The following is a 12,436-nucleotide window of genomic DNA, read 5'->3' as shown; positions in this document are numbered from 1 at the left end:
TGTCAGATACTGGGTCTCCGCTGCTAATACACTGGAATTATTCGATGTCACTGGTTTTGCTAATAATCTTAGAAATTGTTTCCTCTCCTTTTAGTTAATTTACAGCAAATAACTGAGAAGATAAATTGGTTTGAGAAAGAAAGCAGAGAACTTGCTGAAGAAATATCCATTTGGGAGCAGAAGGTATAGACATTCTTTCAAATATTTTTTGTGATTTCATCTCAGTTACTTCCACCTCTGGTAGTTCATTCTACTGACCTATTCCATGTGATCCAGAAACAGTACCAATTCAAGATAATCATCACAGATGTAGAGCACTTCCTCTTTTTTTGTGAAAGGAGTCACACATTAGAAGATAGGTTGTCTAGCTCTATGCTATTTTTAAATTCTGATTCCTTTTTCATATGTTTTATAGATCAGGGAAGCAAAGAAACATCTATCAGAAACTAAGACAGAAAATATGTTTCTCTCTGATGAAACTCCTAAATTGAAGGTAATAAACCCTTCTTTGCTTGAATTGTGTTCTAATGACATAAGTATAAGTAGTGAATTATTATTATTGTTATGATTATTATTATTTAAATATTTATTTGTTTGAGAGAGAGGTGGTCAGAGAGAGAGAGAGAGAGAGAGAGAGAATCCCAAGCAGTCTCCGTGCTGAGTGTGTAGCCTGATGCAGGACTCAATTCCTTGACTCTGATATCAGGATTTGAACTAAAACCAAGAGTCAGATATCAACCAACCATACCACCCAGGTGCCCCAAGTAATGAATAATTATTACTCATTTAATATAAGTTTTGTTGAAGGAGAACATCAAAATATTTGAACTGCTTAATGAAAATTTAAATTACACCCTTCAGTGTACACCTGCTAACATGCAGTCTGAGAGAGGAAAGTCAAGAATCAGGATGTGGTACAAGTTGATTATTGAAAGGAAACAAGTATTTTGACACTCTGGACAAGATGGACTTCCCAGATATATTTAGAGCATTTCACCCTAAAGCAACAGAATGCACATTCTTCTACAGTGAACATGGAACATTGTCCAGAATAGATCACTTACTAGGTCATAAATCAAGTCTCAGTTGGTACCAAAAGATTGGAATCATTCCCTGTATATTCTTAGACCACAATTCTTTAAAACTTGAACTTCATCACAGGAGAAGATTTGGAAGGAACAAAAATACATGGAGATTAAAGAACATCCTACTAAAGAATGAATGGGTCAACCATGAAATTAAAGAAGAATTTAAAAAATTCATGGAAGCAAATGAAAATGAAAAAAAAAAAAGATTCAGAACCTTTAGGATGCAGCAAAGGCAGTCCTAGGAGAGTAATATATAGCAATATAAACCTTTCTCAAGAAACAAGAAAAATCTGAAATTCACAACCTAACCTTACATCTGTAGGTGCTGGAGAAAATAGCAAATAAAACCTAAATCGAGCAGGAAAAGAGATATAATAAAGATTAGAGCAGGAATCAATGAAATGGAAACCAAAAAAAGAGTAGAACAGATCAGTGAAACTAGGAGTTGGTTCTATGAAATAATTAATAAGATCAATAAGCCCATAGCCAGACTTATCAAAAAAAAGAGAAAGGATCCAAATGAATGAAATCATGATTGAAAGAGAGGCAATCACAACCAGCATGGAAGAAATACAAACTTTATGAGAACATATTATGGACAACTAACTATATGCCAAAAAAATTGGGCAATCTGGAAGAACTGGATGCACTCCTAGAAACATCTAAACTATCAAAACTGAAACAGGAAGAAATAGAAAACCTAACAGACCCACAACCAGCAAAAAAATGGAAGTAGTCATCAAAAGTCTCCCAACAAACAAGAGTTCAGGACCAGATGGCTTCCCAGGTGAATTCTACAAACTATTTAAAGAAGAATTAATACCTATTCTTCTGAAGCTGTTTCAAAAAATAGAAATGGAAGGAACACTTCCAAACTCATTCTATGATGCCAGCATTACATTGATCCCCAAACCAGACAAAGACTCCACCAAAAAGGAAAATTACAGACAAGTATCCCTGATAAACATGGATGCCAAAATTCTGATCCAGATACTAACCAATAGTAAAATTTGTATGGAGCCAGAAAAGAAAAATAGCCAGAGGAACACTGAAAAAGAAAACCAGTTGGTGGCATCACAATTCCAGACCCCAAGCTATATTACAAAGCTTTAATCATCAAGACCATATGGTACTGGCATAAAAACAGGCACATAGATTAATGGAACAGAATAGAGAACCCAGAAATGGACCCTCAACACTGTGGTCAACTCCTCTTCGACAAAGTAGGAGATAATATCCAATGGAGAAAAGACTCTTTCTTCACAAATAGTGTTGGGAAAATTGGACCGCATTATGTAGAAGAATGAAACTGGACAGCTTTCTTAAACCATACAAAGAGATAAACTCAAAATGGATAAAGACCTAAATGTGAAACAGGAAACCATCAAAATCCTAGAGAGGACACAGGCAGCAACCTCTTGGACCTTGGCCACAGCAACTTCTTGCTGGATATGTATCCAAAGACAGGAGAACCAAAAGTAAAAAGGAACCATTTGGACTTCATCAAGATAAAAAGCTTTTGCACAGCAAAGAAAACAGTTGACAAACCCAAAAGACAACCTACAGAATGGGAGACAATATTTGTAAATCTCTCATCAGATAAAGGGCAAGTATCCAAAAACTATAAAGGACTTATCAAACTCAACATCAAAAAGGCAAATAATCCAGTCAAGAAATGGGCAGAAGACACAAACAGACGTTTCACCAAAGAAGACCTACACACAGCCAACAAGCACATGAAAAAATGTTCAACATCACTTGGCATCAGGGAAATACAGATCAAAGTAACAATGAAATACCACCTTGAACCAGTCAGAATGGCTAAAATTAACAGGTCAAGAAACAAGAAATGTTGGTGAGGATTCTGAGAAAGGGGAATCTTCTTACACTGCTGGTGGGAATGTAAGCTGCTGTAGCCACTCTGGGAAAAAGTATTGAGGTTCCTCAAAAAGTTAAATGTAGGGCTACCCTATGACCCAGCAATTGGACTACTAGCTATTTACCCAAAGGATACAAACCTAGTGATCTGAAGGAGTACCTGCACCCAAATGTTTATAGCAGCATGTCCACAATAGCTAAACTATGGAAAAGGCCCAGATGTCTATTGACAGATGAATGGATGAAGACAATGTAGTGTGTGAATATATATATATATATATATATATATATATATATTTATTTATATTTATATATATATTTATATTTATATATTTCCCTTTCCTATATATATATTCATACACACATAATGGAATATATATATGTATTTATATAATGGAATATTACTTAGCCATCAAAAAATGAAGTGTTACCATTTACAATGCTTGATGGTATTAGAGGATATTATGCTAAGTGAAATAAGTCAGAGAGAGATGATTATCATATGATTTCACTCATATGTGGAATTTAAGAAACAAAACAGGATCATAGTGGGAGGGAGCGAGATATAAGACAAAATCAGAGAGGGAGACAAGATAGCAGAGACTTTAACTGTAGGAAACAAAATTCAGGTTGCTGGAAGGGAGGTGGATTAGGGGATGGGGTAATTGGGTGATAGACATTAAGGAGGGCACATGATGTAATAAGTACTGGGTGTGATATGTAACTGATGAATCACTGAATTCTCTCTTTGAAACTAATAATATATGTTAATTTAATTAATTTTTAAAATTTTAATTTAAATAAAATAAAAAAATTTAAAGTGTTGGCTGTTGAGTTTTACCATAATGTAGCTTGGGAGGCTTTTTGTTCATTGAGTGAGATGAGTGCACCTATTTGCTTGCTGTTTACCACAGTTGAGAGTGGGAATCTGGGAACAGACACTCCTTCTGAACAGTGAGCTGAATTTCACTTAGGACCACTATGATGAGTTTTGCTATTTCAAGGAGTAGGAAGTATGGTTTATTTTCATAGCTAGGCAATTATCACATCATTCAGCCCTGCCCTCTGAGAAATGTAGAAAATCCTATAAGATATTTGAGAGATGAAGGGTGATAGCTAGCCAAGTTATACAGTCCATTCCTTCTCTTAATGCTTAACATACAATTTTCAATGTGAATAGGGGAAAGCCATTTATGAGTTCTTCGACTTGAACTATTTTCCACCTTCCTTACTTTCACCCTCTTCCATTTATGGCTCAAGATCTTTCTTTCTTGTACTGAATGATCCTGTCCTATTAGGTACGCTCACATTGTTCTGCGATCATGATTGCTTGAATGTCTTTTCTCATATCTGTCTTTAAGTTGCAAGATGAATTTGAAGATCCAGAGCTGAGAGTCTTGAGGTCCAAGAAATATGACCTGGAAGGTATGTGGTTTGGGGGGAATATATCCCCATGTGGTGGCAACGAGTGTGCATTGGAAAGGGAAAGAATGCCTTCCTGTCCTGTAGGTCATTACCCTTCTCCTTCCCCCGTCACAAGCAAGTTCTCAGGTCATGTGCACACACACAGAAGAAAACCATCCTTTACAGACAGTAAAAAGGTCCTGGAAGACAAGTGCAATGCATTGAGTTCCGTGAAAACAACGAAGGAAGCAGAATTGAAACAGCTGAAGAAGAAAGTGGATACCTTGGCTGAATTCTATGAACAGACAAAAGTGGCTGCAGAAGAGTAAGATATTCCTGTGTTAATTGTCACAAATACTGTTGTATGAATTTATGTGGTGGCCAGTATGGAAAATTGTCTTCCTTTTAGAATAGGATCTACAGTATTTTTGCCAAATGTATTCAGTAGAATTGGTGTCTGCCTTGCCTACCTTGATTTCTGGAACCTGCCTTTTGCTTTCTCTTCTAACTGCTTGTCACATGTTGTTGTGTGATTTACTTGGGGTAGAAGAGAGTACATAACAGCATTAATCCCTTTGATACCTGGATCCCCTTTGGGTCTGTCTACATTGTCCTTTAGGTTTCAGTCTGATTACAAGTTCTTATCAGCCCTAAATGAGGTCATTTGTTTAGTATGAGACTTGGGTCAAGAATGTGTAGAGAAAAGTGGAATTCTCTTGCTGCAGAAATAGTGGGAGTTTCTGGAAAGTAGGTTGGGGCGCCAGCAGTACTGGATCACTTCATCCAGTGTGCAGTTGAGATCATTCATTGCAGGCTCAATTCTTAAGAAGGCCAGGGTATTTCCCATTCACCTGATTTTTTGTGTGTGACCCTCTTGGGTCCCAACCAAAGCCTGTAGTTTCACCAGGGCTCACCATTGCTGGCTGACCCTGAGATTCACTTGTTTCCTCCTAAGCCTGTGCCTATAAAGTTGTTCAGCTTCTTTGCAGTTCACTTGCCTGTTCCAGAATTTACTGATAAGTACTGGGGAGATTGGTTCCAACTGCCAGGCTAGCTTTCTCCGAGGCTACCCTCTTCTCCATCTTGTTCTCCTATTTCTTGTGCTAGTTAGTTTGATGCATTCAAGCCAGAGTTTCCTCTTTTGTCCAGTATTTACTTTTTTTTTTCTCAAGAGGAGATGAGTACCTTAGAGTCCCTCATTCATGTTGAAAAGTAAAACTGTTCCTTCTCTTCCCTGGAGTCTCAGTTTGGTGTTATTCCTTAACACAGCAGGGGTGGAGACTGCTCTTTCTCACCGGTATCTTGTTTTTGTTCATTGGTAAGTTCTTTTTTGGGGGAAGGTACAGTGCTTTGACCACCTTTCTCTCTTCAACGCCTTACAACTGAGACGTTACATTACAGCCCTTCCAGAAAACATTTGCTGCATGATTGCCTGAGAGACCAGACACAAACTCAAGTGTCTTTCTGTGTCTAGAGCTTTTGTCTCAGTTTCTAAGAGACTTTTTGCATGTGATTCTTGAGTCAATCAAGTGTTAGAATATGAGCACAACACAGCCAATCAGCCTTTCTAAGCATTGCCCTTTGCTACCTTCACTATCAATGAACTCAGTCTTCTGAAAGTAGGTTGACTCCATGTGGTTGATAGTTTTCTACCTGAAATCTGTTTCCTGGAGTTAACACCCTGACTATGTGACAGTTCACGTAATTTTATACTTCAGTACATATAGCCAGCACTAAGATAGGCTTTTTCCTCCACTGGGATGTTCAAAGAGGAGGCAGGTGTTGTACTTCTAAAGCCTATAGATGACTGGGAATGAGCTGCAATACTGATGAAACCATATTCTGGAAGGCTTTCTTTGGGCTGATTGTTTGTCCAGGCACATCCTTGGCCTGAGAATCAGGGCTCCCCAAGGAGGTATAGGACTAATGTTGATCCCCTGCTTCATCCTAATGGGTATAGTTGGTCAGACATGGCTTTTCACTTTGAACTGAAATGAGCCTTTACCGTCTCAAACAAAAGACCAACTCTGAGAGGGCACAAAGTGTAATGTTATTTGAAGACCTGATGATGAATGAATTGAAGTAGAGAATATAAAGACAGCTCTAATTGCAGGGGACTTGGCAGCAGCCAGAGTTTGGTTTTCTTTAACCCTAATGTGGGGTTCAATTCATTTCTCTGATCATGTTGTCAGTCTGTATGTTTACTGGCGGGGGAGGGGAGAAGGGACATTCAAATCTAGGCCATCAAGAGTCCTGGGAGAAAAAACTACAGAGCTTGCAGGCCTTGACTACTGGACTATGTACATACCTTTCCCTTCTTAGGAAACTGAAAAAGACACACTATGAACTGGTGGCAAAGAAGAATCAGCTGTCAGCTACAGAGAAAAATTTGAAAGTAGCCACAGAAGAAATAGACAAATACAAGTGAGTTCAGCTATTAAATACTAGCAGCACCTGAAATATCTGTTAACTCTTTATTTTTAGCCCTGGTACAACATTTAGACTCAATTAACAAGTAATGGAAACAAAAATTCATAGGACATCCAATGAGAACAGACACAAAGATAGAAGTTTTTAGAGACAACCACAAAATTACATTACTAAACATGCCCTGATCTCCAGCGCTGGCCTGACTCTGTGGAAAATTCATCCACACCAGAGTCCCTGGGGACGGTGTAAATTGTCTTCATTTTAGGAAAGCAGTTTGTTGTAGTTTGAATCATACCCAAAACACAGTAGTGCCATCTGACGGCCCTGGTCTTTGCCACCCTGGGAAACATGGTAAGGATAGAACTTAAAGGAGAGAAGAGCTTTATGACAAAAGACACTTGTCACAGGATAAATTAGGGAATGATTGAAGACAGGTAAGGAAATTATATCAACTCTGAACCCTGCAGGTGTGGGAAAGTGAGTAAGGGGAGGATGTAACAATAGCTTTGAACCAACTGTACATTTGTAATCATGTGACAAGTGTTTCCTGTGCCAGGATACATTGGATGAGGGGACAGATAAGAGGAGGATGGCCACATGGGCCAGTTATTTAAAATCCTACCCAATAATGGGCTTTATCTGATGAAAGCTATTGTAACTCACAGGCAACAAGTCCAAGAAATGCAAGAACAGCTGCAGGAGTCAGAACTGACCTTCAGACACCAGGTAACCTGAGCTCTGCCCACTGTGCTGAACCCTTGGCACCTCCTGCCGGGGACAGCAGTGGCTCATCGAGTCCTTAACCATGGGCTTTTGGTGTGCTGGCTTTTTCAGATCGCAGTTCATGAGAAGAATGCTCAAGACAACTGGGTAAGTGGTTGCTTTTTCATCCTCTTTGTTTGGTGCACAGTCTGGCACAACTGAAGGTGGAGGTGTTTTTCTCCCCCAGGTCAAGGCTCGGATTTGGGAGAGGGAAATAGCGCAGCAAAGCAGGGAGAAAGCCTACTTGAAACACAGGTACGGGAGGTTGACGAACGTTGTTACGGGCATTTGTGGGAGGACAGCTACGCTGTTTATTGTCAAGAGAGGTGGTGGTATTGTGATTCTTATAGATATCCATTATCTGTTCAAGACTGGGCCTACTGGAAGAAAGTCTGCCTGAGAGACACAGGAGGCAGGAGCTGATCCCGGGAAGACCTGAGATACAGAACCCTCCAGGGAGAGGTAAGGGGCACTTTGTGAAGTGCAGCAGCCCAATTGCCGCTATGAAACCACCTCTCAGCGTCCATCCAGTTCCTGTGAGTGATCGTTGTGTGTCCTGGAGAGAATCACAAGCACTACCTAAGGACAGCAGCTTGTCTGAAGGGGTAACAGGAGGGTATATTCCTCATGTGTCCCCAGGCAGCAGGGCACCTGTCCACATGACAGCTGGAGCTCCCGCCCCTCCCCTGACTGCAGACCCTTCTACTCCCTCCATCACTCCATCCTGAAGAAATGTACCTGGAGGGGTGATGGTCCTGAGCTTCTTCCCACCTTGACCTAGTGGTGAAGACTTTTTTTGGGGAAAAAAAAAGACTATTTAAAAAAGACATTTATTTACTGTTTGTGGAGTTTCCTTTATTTTTATTTGGAATCTACAGTACTGCATTCATCAGTTCATGTAATTTATTCCTTTAATGTTATGAGTAGAATACCACAGCTTTACTGCTTAATCCACCTATTTTTTTCTTTGCTCATGACTATACGATTGTCTAAGTACACTCCTTAAGTATTTCTGTAATGGCCAGTCGCATATGCTAGGCCTCATCTGTAGACTGAAATATTGAACCATCAACCTGTGGCCTGAGAAGAGAATGCATGCCATTCGTTTGGAGGATGCATTGATATCCCACCATGGGGGTACCCACCCATGGCTATTCTCAGTTCAATTATTAATCTATGAAGAAAACATGATTTTCTTTGATGTGGCTTGCTCACCGAGTTTCAGTATTGATTTCCCGCCAGTTGTACGCTGTGTTGTCCTCTGTTGGTTGATTTCTTATGGAAACACTTAACCCTGGGCCCTATAGTGTCTCCCTAACATCACGTGATGTTATCTCCCTTAACAAAATAGTCACTTGGGTCATGTGGGAAGCCGTCTATTCTGATAAGGGACTGAGTGTGAGAAAGAGTGCAAGATGGGGGAGGAAGGCATAGAGGGTGCGCAAACCACAATAAACCTTCATTCTTTGTCAGATTCAGAATCTAGACCAGTTCTCGAGATGAATAGCACTACCATCCCTAAGAAGGACCTGGAGATGGCTAAGATAAATGCTGTGTGATTTTTCCGTTGTAGCCATTTCTGGAAGATTATTCCTTTTTGGACAGCACCCTGTCCTGGCCTAGTGTCTGTTTGGTGTGTCCTGTGATCTGTCTGAGGCATGTTCACCTTTCAAAATTCAGGATGTTTACCCAGGAGCCTATAGGCTTCTCTATTAGAGATCCTCACCGTAGGTGGTGCCTCCTGAAGCCACAGATGCTTAGAGATGAACGATTGCAGGATGCACACCGTGTGTGTGTGTGTGTGTGTGTGTGTGTGTGTGTATGTGTGTATGTGTCTAAAAATAACTTGATGGTGACTCCTCTCTCTGCACTAAAGTCTGCCAGTCTAGTTGACTCCTCTAGTTTTTGGTTATGTGGGAGGGGCAGCCTTGTGGTTTTTCAGATCTAGAGACTAACCTGGGAATATGTCTCTGGTGTTCCTCACAGCTGGGAAATCTGAAAAGCTATGAGTCAGTTTGCACTTTGTGCTGCGTGCTTTGGTGCTTTGGGAAGATTTGAGTGTTCTTAGATAAGGTGGGATTCCCAAGTTATCTGTGTTTCTTCCGTGGGGGTGGGGACAACCCAGAATCCCTTCAGGTGAGTCCTGGGTGAGACAGTTGTGAACTCTGCCAGGTGACACACGTGTAGTAGAAAATGTCCATGGGACCAACAGCTGTGAAGAAGGAATACCAGTGACAACCTGCAGGGCCAACACCTCACCCATGTTTTCTGTTGTGTGCCTGTGATCGGGTTCTCATTTGAGAACCTGTGCCAGCTGACAGGGTCTCCCCTGACCCACCATGGGAGTTTCACACCTACTCTCCAGCCACATTTGTTTGCATCCAGTGATGTAGAGTCAGCTCCTCAGTGGTCCTTGGCACTGAAGGACTCTGCACTTGCTCTGTGCCTAAGCTAAGGATCATTTGATCAACGGTGCTGCAGATCCACAGAGGTGGTTCCCACTAACTCGTAGGGTTTGTGGTCCTCTTAGAAAGCACTTTTCCAGGTTCCCTGTGGGACTCCAGAAATGTACATCTTTCCAGGGTTATCTGTCATCATGAACAGCACTGTGGACAGTAGAAGATCCCTTCTCAGGGAGGGAAGCAGGGTGGGTGGGGTCAGAAGGGGGCTGGCAGCAGCAGTTTGACCCATGAGAGGCTGTGATTCTATGTGTGGACACTGGGCTTCCCATTTCCTTTCACTGTGTTTGTTCTTATTGAGTATACATAACCCTCTGTGGCTGCGCTGGAGGTGGGAACAGAGTGGGCCTGGCCACAAATTCCTGCCTGTCTGGAATATACTCCTTTTGAGTTGATTGTCATGGCTTCTATTCAACTGGGAGGACAAGATGCTTTGAAGTCCCATCTTCTCAGAGATGTTTGGTGATGTGTGGGAATACTAAGTTCTTTCCTTTAGCATCCTTCCCTTGCCCCTGAACTATGTAGTGGCATCAAATGGGAGGCCTCTGGTTCCTGGCCCTGGTGCTCTGCTCTCCTGGAAGCTGAGGGTGAACAAAGAACCAGGGTATTATACCTACTATTGGGTTTCAGGCTGGAGAGCATTATCCTTCAAACTGTCATGGCAACATACCTATGTTCTGCAGATCCCTGTGAATACAAGAGGACCAGCTCCTGTACTGGTCCCACTGACATCCACACATGCAAGTGTTGATCCAAAGCCTCACGTATACTGTGAAGGCAAAATGCATATAGCAAAACAGAAGATCCCATTGAAATAACTCACAATCCAGGGATCCCTGGGTGGCGCAGCGGTTTGGCGCCTGCCTTTGGCCCAGGGCGCGATCCTGGAGACCCGGGATCGAATCCCACATCGGGCTCCCAGTGCATGGAGCCTGCTTCTCCCTCTGCCTATGTCTCTGCCTCTCTCTCTCTCTCTATCTCTGTGACTATCATAAATAAAAATTAAAAAAAAAAAAAGAAATAACTCACAATCCTTTTGCCTTACAGGACTGTTTCAGATTTGAAGACCTCCCTGAGCAGTAACAACCAGGCTATGAAGAGTGTATATTTAGAACATGGTGTCAGATCTGCCTAATGGTCAGAGTGTTTCCGTTTTCAATCCTGTCCCCTGTGCTTTGTCACTCCTGGTATCCCCCTAATAAACGTTTCATGGTTCTTTCTCCATGTCAGCGTCTGCTTTCACCAGGACCTACCATCCCTCCCCTTGAATGCATAATGTGAATCCTGCATACACAGTAAACAAACTGGCAGAAATGGTGGTGATGGGGGATGGCCACAAGATTACCCTTTGTGGGATCTTTACTGCAAGGGGCCCAGGAAATCCTTCTGGGGAGGTGGACTCATCTTGTATTTAGATCCGTTGGTGGTTCTATTTACTCTGTTGATGGATGTTCTTGAGCACATGGCTCTTGCTGGTTTAGGAGGTGTGTGGTGATCAGCAGGACAGATGTCTGTCCCCAGGCAGTAGTCTATTGTGATGGTGAGGATTGAACAAAGGGTTAGGAATGGCCCTGGTGAGACCCGTGAGGAGGCCCTGCATTAAGGCAAGTTTTGTGCACTGGCTTCCCCCTACCAGCTGCCCCTCAACAGCACCAGTCTGGGTGAGCTCTGAGGGGGTTGATCAGTGGCAGTTTTCTTGGTAATACCCATGAAGTCCCATAATCCTCCCAATTTCCTTATGGAGGAATGGGCGTCTTCCCTAAGAGGACAATGATGGGAGACCCACTGCTCCCCCACCATGCAGGAGGAGTTGGGTGTGTGCTTCTGGATCTTTTTAGGTCCTCAAGGCCAATCCATTCTGCACCAGAGCTCCATGATCCTGCAGAGCCCTCCTTTCCAGGCTGTGGAGGCAGCCATCCTCCAGCAGCTTGAGGATCATGGCTGGGCCACCAACATGTCAAGGTCTCTCTGTCCATGGGCTGTCCAGGGGTGGCTGGTGACCTCACTGCTGCAGCCAGGGTCAGCCTAAGCAACCTTTGTAAATGGGATGGTCATGTCCTGGGAGCAGGGTGTGGACTGAAACATGGCAGGAGACCAGGAAAGAGAGGAGATGTGGTTCCCTGTTTTCCTAGACAGGGCTGCACAGAGCAGAAGGTATGAGGGCCTGGGAAGAGACAGAGGAAGAGACTTTCAGGAAGAGAGACACTGAGTGAGTGGTGGGGGAATGGGGCAAGTCCTCAAGTGAGAGGAAGAAAGAGGGAGACACGGTAAGGAGAAGCCGAAGCAAAGAGGAATTACAAGGAGGAATGGAGGTTCTTCGTCCAGGGGTGTGGAGGGGGAACCATGGACAAGGATGGAGGAGCCTATGTAGGGGATCTGAGTTTTGGGGCCAGTAGAGGCAGGAATTCTGGGCAT

At 42.5% G+C, this 12,436-nt stretch overlaps 1 protein-coding gene across 15 annotated transcripts in view; it reads left to right on the top strand.

The window, feature by feature from the left end:
• LOC140638528 (transport and Golgi organization protein 1 homolog) overlaps window positions 1-11,245 on the top strand; it is a 53,927-nt gene extending 42,682 nt beyond the window's left edge. For all 15 annotated transcript variants that reach the window (XM_072836019.1, XM_072836020.1, XM_072836014.1 and 12 more), the window contains 10 exons: window positions 95-183; window positions 416-493; window positions 4,328-4,391; window positions 4,557-4,695; window positions 6,693-6,794; window positions 7,466-7,526; window positions 7,635-7,670; window positions 7,750-7,817; window positions 7,933-8,024; window positions 11,069-11,245. In XM_072836019.1, coding sequence (XP_072692120.1) covers window positions 95-183; window positions 416-493; window positions 4,328-4,391; window positions 4,557-4,695; window positions 6,693-6,794; window positions 7,466-7,526; window positions 7,635-7,670; window positions 7,750-7,817; window positions 7,933-8,024; window positions 11,069-11,085 — 746 coding nt within the window. In that variant the 3' untranslated portion in view covers window positions 11,086-11,245. The remainder of the gene's footprint in view (window positions 1-94; window positions 184-415; window positions 494-4,327; window positions 4,392-4,556; window positions 4,696-6,692; window positions 6,795-7,465; window positions 7,527-7,634; window positions 7,671-7,749; window positions 7,818-7,932; window positions 8,025-11,068) is intronic.
• Window positions 11,246-12,436: the final 1,191 nt, after the last annotated feature.

Source organism: Canis lupus, chromosome 8, assembly GCF_048164855.1.
Source record: "Canis lupus baileyi chromosome 8, mCanLup2.hap1, whole genome shotgun sequence".
Taxonomy (NCBI): Eukaryota; Metazoa; Chordata; class Mammalia; order Carnivora; family Canidae; genus Canis; species Canis lupus.
This window is presented reverse-complemented; position numbering and strand designations above follow the sequence as displayed.